The 18,899-nt window shown below is 42.1% G+C and overlaps 1 protein-coding gene across 1 annotated transcript in view; it reads left to right on the forward strand.

Annotated features, from left to right (window-relative positions):
• Positions 1 to 1,248: 1,248 nt before the first annotated feature.
• Positions 1,249 to 18,899, forward strand: part of LOC139707674 (zinc finger protein 892-like) — a 45,341-nt gene continuing 27,690 nt past the window's right edge. The window contains exon 1 of the mRNA XM_071619316.1: positions 1,249 to 1,309. Coding sequence (XP_071475417.1) covers positions 1,249 to 1,309 — 61 coding nt within the window. The remainder of the gene's footprint in view (positions 1,310 to 18,899) is intronic.

The raw sequence follows: 18,899 nt of genomic DNA on the forward strand, positions 1-18,899 counted from the left end.
CTGGAAAGCCAATCCTGAAATAGGCAGGGAATGGTGTGGGAGGTTTTCTGGTTAGGGCCATCCTGGAGGTGACACTTGAGCTCAGATGACAGGGGGGTTCATGAGGGGATTTGGGGACCCAAAAGTCTTTACAGTTGATGCTTTGGAGGGGCTGGGAGATTTTGGGAATTCTGGAGAGAGGACTCTCTGAATCTTGCCCTCACATTCTGGGAGCACCTGCTCCCAACTCAGTACCCTTTTGATTTCCCTGGTGCAGTCCAGAAACCAGAGAGAGGCTTCCCCTGGTGTTGAGTGAGTTAAACAGGATGGTTGCAGGCACGGGTGCTTCAGGGTTCCAATCTTGTCCTAGGAACCTCAGTGGCTTGGCCCCTTTCCCTGCCACAGACCTATCTCAATGTAACTCTCACCATGAAAGGAGGAGGATGACTCTTCCCTGGGCCTGCCTGCTGTGCACACGACCAGGCCAAGCGCCTTCCTTGCTTGCGAGCACCTGCCATGTCCCCAGCGCCTGGCACTGGACTCACATTCCCCCCACCCCCCATCTGACAGATGGGGAAATGAGGCCATGAGGCTCCCCAGCCCGTTCCAGCAGAGGCCCTGCCCAGAATCCAACCCTTTTCCAATCAAGGCTGTGACCCCAGGCTGGTGGTGTGTGGGGGGTTGCGCCTCCGTGTTGGGGACAACAGAGATTTCCAGGAGGGGAGAGTGAGGCCCCTTAAAGCCTCCTGGAGCCTGTCTGCAGAGTGGCCCCATAGGGTTTGGGTCCTGAGAGAGGATCAGGAAGAGTGGGGTGGGGGGTGGGGCGGGAGGAGGGGGATGGAGAAGCGGCCAGGGAGGGGAAGGGGGCGAGGGTGGGAGAGGGCTGGGGTGGGGGGTGGGGTAGGCAGTTGGGTAGGTGTCACGAGAGGGGAGGCGGTGGCGATGGGACAGGGGTGGGTATGGCAGGGAAGGGGGCCTGGGGGCTCTTCCCACACCTCCACCGGGGCAAGCCTGGCTGGCACTTGGGAACGTGGCCCCTCCTGGGCCCTTGTATGCCTGGGTTGCGGGGAAGGGCTCCATGGCTGTAGCGCAATAACTCAGGGCCAGGTTTGGGCACAAAGCGGCTGCAGCAGGGGTCTGGCTGGGAAGCTGCAGGCTGCAGCTGCCCGGGTGGGGCAGGCTTGTTCTGCCCAGAGGCCCGCAGGCTCCTTGGAGTCTGGTTCCCCCAGGACTGTGGAGTCCCAGGCCCCGTGCTGAGGAGGGTCCGCCATGGGGTCTCACCCTCTGCTGGGCGCCAGTCGTGGGTGGGCTGATGCCCCCTGCTGGCCAGGTGTGCGCCTTGGGGGAAACCCTGGGGTCCCTGAGCACTGATTGGCCCTCAGATTTGGGGCGGGGTTAAAGGAGGCAGGGACTGCAGCCTGGACCATGCGAATGTATGGCAATAAAAATAAATGCACTTTCCAGGTACTAGGGACTGTTCTGCGCACTCACTTCATTCATTCATTAACATGCGCTTCATAGTATCTATGAGTAAGGCCATGATTATCCCCGTTTTACAGATGAGGAAACTGAGGCACAGCTAGGATCAGATAGGATCCGATTATAGGCCTCTGACTCCAGAACCGTGTCATCCCTGTAGGGTGTCCAGGTGTGCATGGATGGGCTGGGCATCTGGGCATGGGGGCCGTTCTGAGTGTATTTGCTCATGTCCAAGAAATTAAAGATAGGTTAGCAGACAGATCGTATTCATCATTCTGGTTTTGCCATTTCAAATCCATGCACAGGCTCCGTCCTCAGAGTATCCTCTGAGGGATATCCTGAGTCCGGGCCAGGGCTTTTGCTGTTGTGGGGTCTCTCTACCTTGGGGGAGCAGACAGTCGGTGGGGTGGGGTATGTGGCAGTGAGACCCCAGTAAAGAGTAAACAGTTCCACCAAGAGGCAATTTCTTGACGAGAGACTGCTCTGCTTATCAACTTAGACAGGGTCCTCGGGGAGGACATTGCAGAGGAGGTGACATGACAGCTGGTGCAGGATAAAGAGAGGTGGCTGCTGAGGAAGATGTGTAGTCCCCTCTGGCTCTGAGTGCCTTCCCCAGGGTTGCAAAGGAGGAAGGAGAAGAGGAGGCTGTGGCCACTGCCTGTAAGGACCTGAAAGGATGAAATCTGGGGAATCTTGGGCACATATGTCTGGAAGGGCAGGGATGAGTGCTGACTGGCTCTCCCGAGAGGATTGGAGCCCAGGTGAAGAAGAGCCAGGGCAGGACAGTGGTAGAGACTGCCTGGCATGGGTGGCATTGTGGGGTGGCCCTCCGTGCATGCACATAGGGTCTGTCTGAAGAGTCCCCAGGGCAGGCCACCTGGACCTAGAGCTTTGACCTTCAATGTTCCCAGAGGTTCTCATTGGTACCTCCGAGTACCAGGGAGTAGGTTGTAGGATAATTTCTTGTTTGTCTAATGAGGAAAGGAGGGCCACAGAGGCCAGCAGCCTTGTCCTGCTGCACCTGCAGCAGGACTTGTGACCATCTGTCAGTTGGGATGTTCATTTCCTGGGTCTCCAGATCCCATGGAGAGGAGTCTACCAAGGCCTGCCTCCCCCTCACCCTGATTTTAGGGTTGGATGTGGAAAGGAGATGCTGGTGGGTGCCCCGTTACTCCCACCCAAGTCCCTGTGCCTGGTTCTAGACTGAGCTACCCCCGTCCAACCAGGATCTAGTTAGGTCAGTAAGAAAACAGCTGCCCCCATGTGCCCATTGTATCCCCAAGTCCACTTTAATTGGGTCTCCAAACGGGCTTTATTCTGAATTTCCTGTCTGGCTCCAAATACCCATTGCTCAGGCTCTTCTAGGGGAATGGAGAGGGCTGTGGATTCCCAGGACTGAGTTTGTTTTCCCACTTGGACTTGCTGGGTGAGTCTGAGCCTGTCCCAGAACTTCTCTGTGCCTCTTGTCTTGCTTTATTTTTCTTAGGAGAGTCCCAATTTTGCTTCCATGGAGGGAGGTTTGACTTGAGACGAAGGGGACAGGACATTTATCTATAGTGCTTGCTAAGGTGTACGGTGGGCCAGCTGCATGCCGATTGCTTGATGAGCCATTTTTCATGAGTCCTATCAACAGCTCTGTGAGGTTGGTACCATTATGCTCACATGTCTGCAGTTGAGGCAGCTTTGAGGGAAAGCCGGGTATCCAAGGTCATATAGGTACATCATAGTGGCCTGATGCCACACACCATGCCTGCCTGAGTCACTCCCAGGACAGCTTCTACATACCTGGTGAACCACTGACATCATGGACCCCTGCTGGGAGCCATTAGCCAAGTAAGTATGACAATTTCCTTGCCAGCATACCCCATGTTGCAGTGACATTGAATGTAGGTGACCTTGTTCAAGGACCAAGGCGGATTAGGGCGTTCCCGGTTTAGGTTCCAGGTTTAAGGTTTAAGATTATTCCTGCTGGGAATAGGGTGTATCCTGCTGCCTGAGTTCCCCTTGAGTTCTCACGGGATTCAGACAGTATATTTTGGAGATAGAAGCCCAGAGAACGTGGATTTGGGCAGAGAACGGGGATTTCCCCAGAACGTGATTGTAGATGGCTGGTGTGAGTTCGGGAATAAAGAGTTGCTGTTTGAATCTACAAGCTGTGTGGTGGCTCGTGATTGTGTGCCCAGCCAGACTGCGGCATTTGTGCCCAGCCAGACTGCGGCAGACCCCCTCCCCTAGGAGCTTGTCTCGGGTACAGATGGGCAAACAGTTATGAACTCTGAGGCTGGAGACACTGTGTTCCCCCTGAGGACCCAGCTGTGGCCAGCTCCACCCTAACTGCTACTCTGGGCCTGGCAAGCTTGGAATGGTCAGGGGTGGGAGGATGAGGCCTGGTCCTGGGAAATTTGAGTGGGTGCTAGGCTGGGCTTTACCTGCTTCTTGGTTTCTTGGTTACTGCAACATAGCAGTGTTCATCGCTGGGCACAGCTGGGCCAGCAACTCTGTTCTGCCATGTGGGAGGTGCTTACCTCTTTTAGGGATTTGGGGTGGACAGTCCTGTCTTTTATTCTGTCCCCTCCTATCCCATCCCCCAGGCCTCAGGAGCTCCACTGGCTCAACTTGGAAACTTGGATGTGCTTGTTGGGGGTGTGTGGCCTTGCTGAGGGACTCAAATTGGGGCCCTGCCCTCTGGGTCTCTTTCTGTCTCCACCCAAACTGCCCTCTCACCCTGGGCCTGGCCTGTAAGTCTGCATCATCTCCCTGGATCAAACTGTGATCCCCAGTCCCTTCCTCTGGGGGTCTGGGGCCTGGCTTCCCCTCCAGCTGGGGAGCAGCCCTCTTTGGCATTTCCTGTCTGCCTTCCTTTCATTTTGCACCCAGGCTCCCCAGGGGTTCCTCTGGGAGGGACAAGAGCCTACTCTAACCTTTCTCCCTGGTGACAGGACCTGACTTGGCCTGGCATGGCTGCGGTCCCACTGAGCCTGGGGTTTGGCTGGACCTTGTCTCCCTACATTTCTCAGCACCCACCTTCTGGCTGGATAGCAGGGTCCCAGCCAGACCCCCCTCCAGGTCTGAGCCAGAGAGCCATGGTATGAGATGCTCCTCAGAGACCCCTGGGCTGAGGCCAGTCATGCCTGTGGGCTCCGGAAGAGGCTGAAGGGTTGGGGATGAGGAGAGGCAAGCACTGGCCTTCTGGGGCAGGAGACAGGACCGAGGCCCCTCTGGACTTAATTCTGAGGCAGTCTTGAGGACCTTCAAAGCCACAGCACCTCGCTGGTCTCCCCACCCCCCAGGCCCACCCCACACATGGACTTGCCTTTCCAGGCAACCTCCCCTGGTCCCCTCCACCTGGGTGCCTTCATGAGCTCCATGGGCCCCACCTCCATCCCTCCTGGGCCCCCTCCTTCCTCCTTGACCCACTTTAGTCCCCTGTTGCTGGGAGTGGGGAGCATACAGCCGGTGGCTCTGATCCTGGCTGCCTCCCCCAGCATCCCTCGGGGTGGGCTCTGGATGGAGCCAGCAGGCTGAGCCGGCCTGGCCCCAGGGACTGGCACACTGCGTGCTCCTAGTGGCAGCCTCCCTGCCCCCTCCACGGACAGACAGTTCTAGACAGCTGCACCTGCCCAGGCCCTGGGGTGGCCCTGCCAGGATCCGGCTCCGGTTCCCCCCAGCTCCAGGGAGCAGTGGCTTCAGAGTTTCCTCCTACCTTCTTGCCAAGCACCATTCCAAGAGGAGATGGGGCCAGGGCCAGGTCCTGGCCTCCACCCATCCTTCCCCTAAGTCTCTGCTGGACAGCCCAAAGCTCCAGTCAAGTCCTGTGTCTGCTGTTAATCTGTGTGACTTGGGGAGCTCCACCAGCCCTCTCTGGGCCTCATCTGTGCATTTAGGGATTGGAGCAGATCACTGACATTTACCAAGCTTCACTGTGTTCCAGCTAACTGCTGTACATTGATGACCTCATGGTCCCATGGGAATGCCATGAGCACACTTTCCTATTTGGAATGTGAGGCAACTGAAGCACAGGAAGGGGAAGGAACATGCTTTTGAGGTCACTCATACATGGGGTCCTGGGCAGCCTGATTGGTGACTTGTCTTCACTCTGCCATTGTCTAATTGATCCTGGCACTGGGGCTATTAACTCTTCAGGGACTAGGACAAGGCCCTCTGAGGACTTGAGATGGGGGCTTCTCCTTGGGGGGGGCATTCATTCTGTCCTACTCAGGTGCCCTGCCACCCTGCCACATGACAGACTGTGGGAAGCTAAGTCCCCAGACATCCCAGATGGAGACACCCCCTCCCCCATCCTGAGTCCTAGTCCTTGGGTTCAGGGATCTGACTCCAGCCTGACTGTGCCCTCAAATGAACATCACCCCAAGCACAGAGGGGGTCCCAGTTATTCCAGTTATGAGGAGTCTCCCACTCAACCCCACAGCCTGTTCTTTGAACCCCAATACCACCATAGGATCCAGAACTGCATAAGTCCCACTTTGCAGATGTGGAATGAGCAGGGGGATTGCTAGAGCAATTAGCCAAGGCTGTGGGGTGTGTTTGTGGCTGGACTGGAAAACAGACCCAGGTTCTCACAGTTTCTGAAAGCCTGCAAGAGTCACTCACAGGCTACAAAATACTGGAAAGTCATATTATTTTTTAAGCAAAAATAGCCAATGGAGATCTAAATCCTGAGCTTATAATGGAACAGTGAGAACTCTATCTTTTGTTTTTCTGCCCACATCTTTCCCAGGAGGTGATTTGAGGACAGAGTCCCGCTTTTATTTTTAATTTTTTTTATTTTTTTGAATTTTAATATTTGTTTATTTATTTTAGTTTTCGGCCTACACAACATCTTTGTTTGTATGTGGTGCTGAGGATCGAACCCGGGCCGCACGCATGCCAGGCGAGCGCGCTACCGCTTGAGCCACATCCCCAGCCCAAGAGTCCCGCTTTTAATAAACACAGAATTATGGAAGTTGGTATTGCAATGCTTATGTATATATAATTAGAGGAACCACCCTCATTCTTGTGTTTAATCAATATTTAGATTCAATATATCTCAGAGCATTTGAGAGCCTTACAGTGACTATTAGAATCAACTGGGACAATGTAACAGAATTAGTTCATTGGGACTTACATGCAAGACAAATTTATAAATGTCTCAACCCTATCATACTACTTGATTTTGGTTATATTATCATTTCAATCCCTGGGTACCTTGCAAACACTTTGGTCTTAACCAGATGTAATTCAACTATGGTCAGTATTGGTGGTTATGGAACAATGCAACAAACCACAATGAGAAGTGAGTTTTGGACATATGTGAAGTCCGGCCTTTGGCCAATGGAATGGATGATTCACAGTGCCAACTTTAGGCACCCCTTCCCTAGGATGTACAATGTGAATCAAGTGGGAGAATGGTGAGAATGGCCTTAGGCCTGAGCCTAAGCAACTCCATTTTAAAAACTCCAGTTTGAAACCTGCAGTCTCACCAGGCACACCCACAGATCCCTCAGATATGACCTCAGACAATTACTTCCCCTTACTCTGATAAACACAGTGAAGACTCTGGCAGGCTATCCTCTCCTGATAAGAAGATAAAGTGAGAAGATAAGGATGGAGACCACCAGACCAGATGTTTCTGACCCCAGGGTAAATGATGTCCTGGAGAAATCTGGTGGTAGCTGATAACGATTGCAAGGGGGGTCATAAAGCCCCAAAATTTAGTGTAAAAATAGAGCTAATGAACAGGGATTCAGCCAACTGAAACAAGGATGCACTCGGGCTTGAGAGCCTGGTGAGGAACTGGACTGACATCTCATTACTTATCATCATTCTCCTGACGAGATCCTCTCAAACTCTATAACCTCATCTGGATGGTGAGAGCCTCAACTTCTTTCTATGACTCTATCCTCAACAGGTCATCCACTCCATGCCAGGAAAAACCTGCCTTGGTTATGGACCTGATTACTGTGAATTCTTCACATGATATCTCAGAATCAAATAAATTAAGATGGACTTGTTCTCATCAAGGAGACAGTATTCTAAAAGCAAAATCAAAATCATTAAAAAATATTTCCTGACTAGGTACCTGAAAAGTACTCATTCATAGCCACACATTTATATAAGCCATAAAAAATAAGAAGAGCCCTGACCCAAAGTTTGGAGAATACATTCTGCATTTGGCTAGAGTAGGAGTAAAATCACATTACCAAATTTCTGTACACAGATAAGGCTAAAGGACTACTGATATTATGGCACTAATTCTGCCTTTTGTAAAAGATGAGGTTTATACAGCTGTTTGGTATCAAAAAATATTTTCAAAGTCCCACAAATACTGTGTGTGTGTGTGTGTGTGTGTGTTTGTGTGTGTGTGTGTGTGTGTGTGTGTGTGTGTGTGTTTATATGAGTGTAGTACTGGTGGATAAACTGAGGGAATATTATTCCTGAGCTATATCTTTATTTTTTTCTTTTTTTTTTTAGTTTTGAGACAGGATCTTACAAATATGATTTCTTGTGTGCCCACAATTTTTAAGTACATATCAAGAATAAATATGCCTGAACCAAAGGCAAATCTTATCTCCTTTAGGAGCCATGATTCATCGTTATTTTTAAATTCTCTTAAAAGTTAAGTAGTAACATTATTTTTTTCAAAAAGGGGGGTTACACACATATGGTGGCTCATGTCAGCAATCTTAATAATTTGGGAGACTTAATCAGGAGAATCACAATTTCTAATTCAGCCTAAATATTATGAGAGGGCCCTAAGCATCTAAGCAACACTTTGTCTGAAAACTGAAAATAAAATAAAATACAATTAAAAAGGGCTTGTGATACAGGGGTTTAGGAGAACTATCCTGGGTTAAGTACTTATTCCTCTCCCCTTAAAAAGAAAAGAATAAAAAAACAAAAACAAAATTTTTACATCTGGTGAACTTTCTATTAAATGGGGATAATATGTTTGAGAAAAACTTATGAAGCTTATAGCAAGGATTTAAAATAAACTTGGGAAATGGCTGAGAACTGAATTGAAAAATCAAGGACAAGCAACATTTTAAAAATTTCTTATCAGGAGAAACTTAAAAACAGATATATTTCATTACAGTCATGATAAAAATGCAGCATGGTATGGAAAATGCAGCAAAACCACTGTATTTGTATCACAAAAGTTTTATAAATGGAGAATATGAAACATAAAACACTACGTAAAAAAGTGAGGGAGAGACAACATTAAGGCATTATATTTAATCTAAAATAAATAATACACTAAATATCCACTATATAAATATTATCTGGGAGCATGTCTACAAAACAACACAATACTCCTTGCATAAAGCAGAGGATTTGTGATAGTCTCAAATTAAAAATATTTTCACATCTGTGGGTGCTGTGTAGGGGCTCATATCAAAAAAGCAATGTTTGGGGCTCAAGCAGTTGAAAGAAGATGTAAGGATCTTTTTTTTTTTTTTTTTTACCATGTGATTGATTTTTATTATTTTTTTTAGTCATACATGACAGCAGAATGTATTTTGACATATAATACATACATGGAATGTACATACATCAATCATATTGTCTATTCTATTCTGCTGCCCTTTCTATCCTCCCTACTCCTGCCCTCCTGTCCCATCCTTTCTCTTTATTCAATCTAATGTGACACACTGCCACAGTCTGTCTGGGCACAAATAACCGAGCTGCCACAAAAACCTTGTAGGTTCAAACAGCAAGTCTTTATTCCCGAACTCTCACCTGCACTCTACACACACTTCTCGGAAACACACAACACACTCCCTCCACCAGGTTCTGTGTGCCAATCCTTCCTGAACACCCCCCCACACACACCGCAAGAACTCAACTGGAACTCCAAAGTAGCGGGTACCCAAGGCAGCAGGATCTGCCCTAATCCTGGAGCAGCCCTATTCCTGGAGCAGGGTTACCTTTCAAACATTCCCTCTAGCAAAATGCCAGGTGTCATTCCAACTAAACTGTGGCTCTCAACAACACATTTTTTTTTCTTTTTCTCATCACAACATCATATATGTATTCTGTATAACAATGAGGTCCTCCTTCCATCTTCCATGCAACTCCCCTTCTCCTTTTTCCCTCCCACCTCTCTTCCTATTTAGTGGTAGTCTTCTTATCATGCTATTCTTCCCCATACCATTTTGAGTCACCCCTCTTATATCAGAGAAGACATTCGGCATTTAGTTTTTTTAGGATTGGCTAACTTCACTTAGCATAATCTGCTCTAATGCCATTCATTTGCCTGCAAATTCCATGATCTTGTTATTTTTTAGTGCTTTGTCACATTTTTTAATCCATTCATCTATTGAAGGGCATCTAGGTTGGTTACACATTCTAGCTATTGTGAATTGTGCTGCTATAAACATTGATGTGGCTGTGTCCCTGTAGTATGCTCTTTTTAGGTCTTTTGGGTATGCTCTTTTTAGGTCTTTTGGGTATAGTACGAGAAGGGGAATAGCTGGGCCAAATGGTGGTTCCATTTCCAGTCTTCCAAGGAATCTTCATACTGCTTTCCAAATTGGCTGCACCAATTTGCAGTCCCACCAGCAATGTATGAGTGTACCTTCTCCCCCCCACCCATCCTCGCCAGCAATTATTGTTGTTTGACTTCATAATGGCTGCCATTCTTATTGGAGTGAGATGGTATCTTAGGGTGGTTTTGATTTGCATTTCTCTGACTGCTAGAGATGGTGAGCATTTTTTCATGTATTTGTTGATTGATTGTATATCCTTTTCTGAGAAGTTTCTGTTCAAACCCTTGGCCCATTTGTTGATTGGGTTATTTGCTTTTTTGTTGTTTAACTTTTTGAGTTATTTGTATACTCTAGAGATTAGAGCTTTATCTGATGTTTTAGGGGTAAAAATTTGTTCCCAGGGTGTAGGCTCCCTATTCACCAGATGTCAGGAACTTTTCAGATGGTAGGCTTACTACTTCTGAAGGCAGCAATAGCCCATAACCAGCCTCTAGCTTCTATTCCTTTGAATCTGAGTGTTTATGATCTTGGCTACTTGCTAAAAACATAGCCCTCTGGAAGCTGTACTAACACAGTTGGTCTTTTTTGACCCTAAATGCCTCATGGAATTGAGCATTTTCCAACTTCTACTGAAAGGAGCAATGCTAACCTCACCATTTTTAGGGTGCAACACAAAATGCTGTTTATCTCTAATTCTAAAAGACAAAAAATAATAATCTTGCTCTCTTGACACCTGGGTAAATTTTTTTAAGTCCATCAGTTCTGCTTAACAGATAAAATAGGTTAAACTTGGATACCTGGGCTGGCCATGCCAGTTGTTCACTGGAGCCATTGGCTGCTGTTGTTTCATTTTATGCATCATCCATTGATTGGATGTAAAGGCCTTTATCCTTCTTCTTCTCTACAGACTCAAAATTACAATGGGGAAGGTTGATAGGTATTTTCAAAATACAGAGATCTTACTCTACTGGTTGTACTTTGGATTCCTAGACCTCTTGATTATCTTGCAATTCCTCATTTTGCTAGTCTCTCATACACTTGCATCAGTTTTTGCTGTCAGATCTATTGAAATCATTCATCCCATGGCCAGAGCAGCTGCACATGACTCCTTTGACTACTTCTCCAAATCATCTATCCCACTTCTGCCACTTTTTTCTTTGGCCAGAGGCAGTGGGGCCTGGGCTTCAACACTTCATTGACACTTCAAATTGTAGGGTACATGTTTGCCCACAGTGCATTCAGAATCCTTATTTATGCTTATACGGAACTCATCCCATTATATCACAGCTCTCCATAGGAGTCCACTGTAATAGGACTGAGGCAACTAAGTGTTGTATGCTTCTTGGTGTCCATAGGTGCCACCACTCCCCTAACAACCTCTATTAATCTATCAGGACTGAGATATCTCTCACCTGCAAATATCCTAAAGACTATTCCAGTTGCTATGTGGATGTTGAGACCCAGGATGTAAAATTTGGATCTCTAGCAATTGAGAGATGTTAGGCAGAATTGGCAGTGTAGTCATGCTTATGCAAAAAAAAAAAAAAAAAAAAAAAAAAAAAAAAAAAAAAAAAAAAAAACCTCCAGGACAGTCCAGAGCCTTCAACCCTTAGATTCCTCCATCATTCCATAGGCCTTTTCATATATAGGCCAGAAAGCAAAGGTGAATGATCAATATTTTACATAGTGAACACATGCTCAAAAGAAAATGTTTATGACAATGAGTGCATACACTAAATCAGGGTATTTATTACTTGAATTAATAATAATAATTATAATTATAATAATAACCTGTTGGAAGCATCAACAAGAGAGTAGCTATAGCCATGTTTGGCCTTTTAAATGATCCACCCTTTTAGGATTCATCATCAAAAAATCTACACACCTGAAGTCTTGTGCAATGATCAATTAGCAAGGAAGTAAGAGCTCTGCATCCACAGGCCACAAAAAATACACTGTATTGTGGTATGAGTAGAACACAATCCCCATGCCTAGGATTACTAAAATCCATCTCCAGATAGTATCCTGACAAGTTCATCATTCTTTCAACTTATCATTGATCAACTGCTATGTGCATGCAACTAAAGATGTAATATGGATTTATGTAATACTGATACTATTTTGGTGATCTAGAATATACATACAACTGAATATGGCAGAAATCCATTCCTGTGCTGCTGTTAACAAACCTAGTGTCATGTGATTTTGCAACACAACTTTTTGTATTTGATATTTTTCTTTATTAACTAGAGACAGAGCCTGCTTTGTATGATTTAAGATTTGACTGTGTACTCTGTGTCTTATTCACCAAGGATACATAAAAAATAACAAAGAAAATACGCCATCCTCATGAGTTTAAATTTTTATTCATCATATAGTCTTCTCTTTAGCTATAACCACACCATAATTTTCCATAGGCTGTAAGGTTTAAACCTAGTATCCTAATAATGCCAGCAGAAAAAACAGAAGTTCAAACATATTGAGTAACATTTTCAAGTTAAATCAAAGTTTAGTCATTAAAAATTTTCTGGATAGAATGGAGATCAACAGACTATTGACTATAATAGATAATGTTACCTTCAATATACATTGAAATGTGGGTTTCAATATTTAAACCTTAGGAAATAAGCCAGAATTAACAAAGGGTTGATTATAACAACTGTTTCTCTGCTTAGCATTTCAATTTTGCTTGTTCATAAACCTGAAAACAAGAGCCAAAATTTTAATGCATGTCTCTAATTTATGTGACTCAAGAGGCTGAGGAAGAATGATTTTAAGTTCAAGCTAGACTCAACAACTCAGTGAGGCCTTAAGCATCTTAGTGAGAACATGGCTTGTCTTAAAAAAATGGTCTGGAGATGTGATTTGTGATAAAGTGCCCTGAGTCTAGACCTTGGTACAAAAAAAAAAAAAAAAAAAAAAGAATCCTGCTTTTTTGTGCCACCATCTAACTTCTAAGACAATAATAAAAGATTGATAATTCATGTAATCTAGAGGGTCACATAGAGTTGATCCTGAATTCCAGTAAAGTTGCTTAATATTTGTGAGACCTTTCAAATATTCTTTCATACTGAACAGCTATGTAATCCTCATCTATTGCAAAAGACAGAATGATACTGAGTGTCAACATATTAGCAATTCTTTAGCCTTATCTGTACACATAAATTTGACAATGTGTTCTTACTCCTCTTCTAGCCAAAGTGCAGAGTATGTTTCCCAAACTTTTGATCTGAGCTCTTATTTTTTTTGTGTGTATGATTTATGTAAAGCTGTGACTATGAAAGTGTATTAGTCAGGAAACATTTTGAATGCTTTGTTTTTGCTTTCACAACATTGTCACCTCTATGAGAATGAGTCCACCTTAATTTATTTGATTCTGAGATGAAGGATACTATTTTTTGGCAACCATGTCTCCCTCTGAAGTTCAGTAACCTTATCAACTATCACCTAATTATATGCAGTAAAAAGATCCCATATGAAACCAGCCTTAATTGATGATAATTCCACACACGAGACAATAATTTTTATATAGTTTTTTTCTTATTCAGTGATAGATAACTAATCCACTAACCATGGGCTGAGTTCCAGGATTCAATCACACATGGAACTGAAGTTATGTGAAAAACACATTGTGCCTTATAGGGAATGGTTAATTTTTTATTAATTTAAATTTAAACTTTAATCTCTTGACAGACTTTATTGAATTATATAGAAATGTATGTAGACTTCTATGCTTTAATATTTGATGATATTCTCACAGTACCCCATACCAAAGAAGAAAATTGAAATCACAACACTGCATTAGACTAAAGACAAAACTGAAAAATAAGTTTTTCTTTAAAATGTTTAGATTTTAGTTTCTGGGTTACTGATGATCTGATGTCCTGGAGTCTTCTCTCCAGTGATGCCCATCTCTTTTGGTTACACTGTGATATCTAAAATGGAAATGGATCTGTGCCCAGAATCCTGTGAGAAATGGTGTCCACTTTTGTACACTTCTGAGTTGTAGATGGCTGCACTCTCAAAGTTCACAGTCTCTCCTGTTCTTTAGCCCTGAGAGCATGTTGTTTGGTAAGTTTATTTCATAACCTATGACACAGAACTAAGTTGTCCAGCTTTTTCACCTTGCTGAGGTCACATGGAATATAGCTGTGGTGACATAAATATCTCTGAGAGGTCAAGAGTGAAGTTTCGGATGAAGCTTGAAAAATACGTTTATTTATTGGTCAATTTATATTGCAAAAATTAATAATATTTTGGATATAGTGGTTTAAGTTATTGCAATTGATTTAAGCTGTCCTTAATTTTTAATATAAATTTTTAAATTATACTCGTGCATTATATTGTTTTTCCCTCTGGGGAAATATTACTGCCTTAGGACATTGCTTAAATGTTTAAAATACAATTTGCTTTCTCATAAGACCAGACAGCAATAAAGTTAAATGAAATTTTAAAGTAATTGTGATGAAATTTTTATTCATAAAAATATATATGTTGGGTGTGTGAGAGTCCTTGCCTGTTGGTTTTATTTTCCCCATTGGGTTTCTCCCCACTGAAATTAAGTTTTCATGACATGAGAAGAACATCATGTAATCTTTTACCCTCCCCCTTTTCGCTAAGGTCATTATATGGCTGTAGAGTTTAAGAGTGTGAGGATGATGCAAATGATGAGAAGTAATGAGATGTCATTGCAAGTCCTCATTAGCCTCTGAAGCTCAAGTGCATTTTTGATTGAGTTGGCTGAACATCTGTTCATTTGCTCTATTATTTATACTAAATTTTGAGCCTTTTTTACCCCCTTTTCAATCCTTATTAGTTACCACCAGATTTTTCCATGACATCATTTACTCTAGGGCCAGAAACATCTGGTCTGGTGGTCTGCACCCTGGCCTTCTCACCCTTCCCTCTTACTAGGTGAGGACAACGTGCCAGAGGCCTCACTCTGTTTCTCAGGTTGAGGGGAAGTGATTTGTTTATGTCTGAAGGCAATATTGCAGGGCTTCTTTAGGCATGCCTGATGAGACTGCAGGTTTCAAACTGAAGTTTTTAAAATGGAGTTGTTTAGGCCAGACCTAAGGCCATCCTCACAATACTGTAGTGAATTTGTTCAAAATTAAGTTTTTTTGTTTTGTTTTGTTTGTTTGTTTGTTTGTTTAATGTATTTGTCCTCAATTGAGTTTTTTTTTCTTTTCTCTTTTACTTTTTTTTTTTTTTTTTTTTTTTTTAATACCAGGTATTTAACTCAGGGGCACAGAGACACAACCCCAGCCCATTTATTTTTTGTATTTACTTAGAGATAAGTTTTCAGTTAGTTGCTTAGTGCCTTGCTTTTGCTGAGGGTTGCTTTGAACTCATGATACCCATGTATAATTTTCCTGAGCCACAGGGTTTATGGCCTGTGCCACCAAGTTTGCTTTCAAGTGAGTTTTAAATATGTAAGACAAGTTTATTAAAATGACATTTAGAAGCATTCCTAATATTCAAGAAAATTCCTTTGTCCTGGTGTAGCAGGAAATAAAAGTGGAACTGGACTTTAATTTAAATTACAAGCAAGTTCAATTGCAAAAGCTTAATTAGAACACAGTTAATTAGAAGGTCATAGGCCATGGCACTATTGTACTTTTTTTTCAAATAATTTTTTTCTTAGTTGTAGATGAACACAGTATTATTATTATTATTATTATTATTATTATTATTATTATTATTATTATTTAAATGTGGATCCAGTATCAAACACACTTCCTCATGCATACTAGCCAAGCACTCTACCACTGAGCCCACACCCTGGACCATTACCTGGTATTTTTTTAATATTTACTCATATTTTATTTATTTATATGTGGTGTTCAGAATTAAACTAAAGGCCTCATATATTCTAGGGGAGCACTGTCCCACTGAGCAACAGCTTCAGCTCTTTCCTGGTACTTTTTAATTACCTGTTTTAGATAAATTTTTATTAGTAACCTTAACCCTTTTCCAATATCTATTTGGATTAAATCAATAACCTAGAAATCAGTGAAGCTGAGAGCCTAGTTTTATCTCAAACTCTGATTTTACTTCCTCTTTCTTCCCCAGACTCAGACACCTTATCACAGTGTCTGAGTTAAGATTGCCCCTTGAGGAATTTACTGTGTGTTGTCCACATTCCAAACCCAATATTTACCTATTCCTTAGTTTTAGAAAAGTCTTACACAATTTTCCCAGAGGTACCAAAATCTCTTGGCATATTCAGAAAAATCAGTATCTGAGTCTTGCCTTTTAGGGAGCAGTTTGAATTATAAGTATGCAGCCTTTAAGGCAAGTAGATAAAAGGAAACTTTTCATCAATACCTTGTATCTAAAATGCACTTCAATTGATTCCTTTTATTAGATACTGTGAATAAACCTACAATGAAAATGGAAATAAAGTAATTTCTTTTAAAAAATGTTCCAATTTCTTTAGATATATATCCAGAATATCTTGGTTATAGGGCATTTTTAATGAAGAATTGTTATTTATTTTTTATTTATTTATGCACTTTACCACTGTGTTACATCCATTTTTTTTTTTTTTTTTTAATGAGACAGTGTATCATTGAGTCACTTAAGCCATTACCAAGTTTCTGAGGCTGGTATTGTACTTAAGTTCCTCCTGTTTCATCCTCCAAAGCCACTAGGAGTACAGACATTAACAATAATACTCTGTTCAAAATATTACTATTAGTGGATTATATGGCATTTGTATTTTGAGCTTTTTAGAACCATGATAGTTTTTTCAAAAGTATTTTTATTCATTTTTTATTTTAACCAAACTTTTTATCTATACATATACACATATACTCTTGAGTCCCTACTATCTTTCAGATATTTGTTTGGTTTGGTGTGGTTTGGTGCTAGGAATTAAACTCCGGGGGTGCTAACCACTGAGTTATATCCCCAATCCTTTTTTTTTTTTTTTTTTTTGAGACAGATGATATATCACTAATATCTCACTACGTTTCTTATAACCTTTCTATGGTGTTAAGGTCTTGTCTTTCAAATTACAATCCTCCTGACTCAGCCTCTCCAGTCTCTAGTACATTTGCCATGACACCTAGCTCTTTCAGATTATTATAATAACCTTTTCAACAACACTGCTCAGTCTACAGAAAATCTCTTTGACTGATGCAATTTATCTCTGAGGAAAGTTTATATGAAATAGCCATTGTAGGACTATTCTGTAAAGATTTGTTGGAATAAACAGGGATCATTGGTTTTTAACCTCCTTTCTGAATTACTGTTTGGTATCATAGTTCATAAAAGTGCTGGGAAAGGATATAAATTCATTTGTTTGAAATATACAGAGATTTACATAAGCTCAGTCACCTTTTGTTCCAGAGCTTGGAACTTCAGGACATAGTAACGTAAACAAAAAATGTTAAAGTTGAGACATTCAGTACACACACACACACACACACACACACACACACACACACATCTTTTTCTAGGAGCAATTGGTAATTCTGAAATTATTACTAGTGTATCAGGGACATACTAATGTAAATAATATGTTAAATTTGAGACATTCAGTACACACATACACACACATACACACACACAACTTTTTCTAGGAGCAATTGGTAGTTCTAGCATTATTACTAGTGTGTCAGGGTTGGGGCAGGATTCAGGAAGTGATAAAATCTCACTAAAGCTAAGAGTAGATTACTGGATTCCTCCACATTTCCCCTAAAATACAAGCTAGAGTGTATTTCATCTGTCAGCAACAATAGTTGGGAAAATATGCTCGTAGATTTTTTTGAGATAAATTGACACCTTTGGTATTTGGATATTTCTGTGTCTTGATCACAGCTGATGAAATGCTTGAAAAGGCTTTTATGGCTCTTAGATATCACTACAATTTTTTGTTATCACTTCTCCCAAATTTCCTTCCTTCTTTCTTTTTTTTTTTTTTTTTGTGATGCTAGAGATTGAATCCAGGGCCTTGTGCATACAAGGCAAGCACTCTAAAAACTGAGCTACATCCTCAGCTCCTCTCTCACATTTCTGTTTACTATAAGTGATGATGGTAATTGGAATTTTGTCTCAAATGTGGTACATTTCTCAAAACAGGACTAATATCCAGTGTATCTAAATCTCTCTACTCATTATAATTTTGCCAAAGAGACACTCATAGTAGTTTTTTCTTAAATGTATCTATAGATGGAGAGAGGGTGTCTCATTTTAATATACTGCTTTATTTTCAATAGCATTCCCTCTTAACATTCACCTTTTATAGTGTTGCTAAGTTTGGAACTGACTACCTTGCACATTCTGAACACACACTCTTACAGTGAACTTTGCCACTAGGTCCCAATTCTAACTTTAGGTTGGATAGATTCATTCATTCAATCTAATGTTATTTTTCATATGGTTGGTTTTACATATTCCTTTCTGTTGCTCTTAACAATACTATTGATATTCATATGGTTTCAGATTTGATTCATGTTATGATTTATTCTTCTGTATTATTGCAATGCAATTAATTTTGTCACATAAAAATAACTATATTATTTTTTATTAAATGTTTTGAGGTATTTTGCATATTTTATTTCCAAGATGAAGGTTTTTTTTTTGTTTTGTTTTGTTTTTTTTTTTTTTTTGTCCCTTCTTTTCTTTTCTTTTATTTGGTACTGGGAATTAAACTCAAGTTAACTTAGCCATTGAGCCACATCCCCAGATCTATTTTGTATGGCATTTAGAGATGGTGTCTCACTGAGTTTCTTAGGGCCTCACTTTTGCTGATGCTGGTTTTGAGCTCACAATACACCTGTCTCAGCCTCCCAAGGTGCTGAAATTACAATTGGGCACCACCAAATCCAGCTCTCTTCTTTTATTTAAAAAACAAATGCTAAAATTTTGATGGGAAAATATTGTATATTAAATTGAGTTAAAATAATTGTCTTTTAATGATTAGTTTTATTTACACACATGGTATTT

Source organism: Marmota flaviventris, chromosome 11, assembly GCF_047511675.1.
Source record: "Marmota flaviventris isolate mMarFla1 chromosome 11, mMarFla1.hap1, whole genome shotgun sequence".
In the NCBI taxonomy this organism is placed as follows: Eukaryota; Metazoa; Chordata; class Mammalia; order Rodentia; family Sciuridae; genus Marmota; species Marmota flaviventris.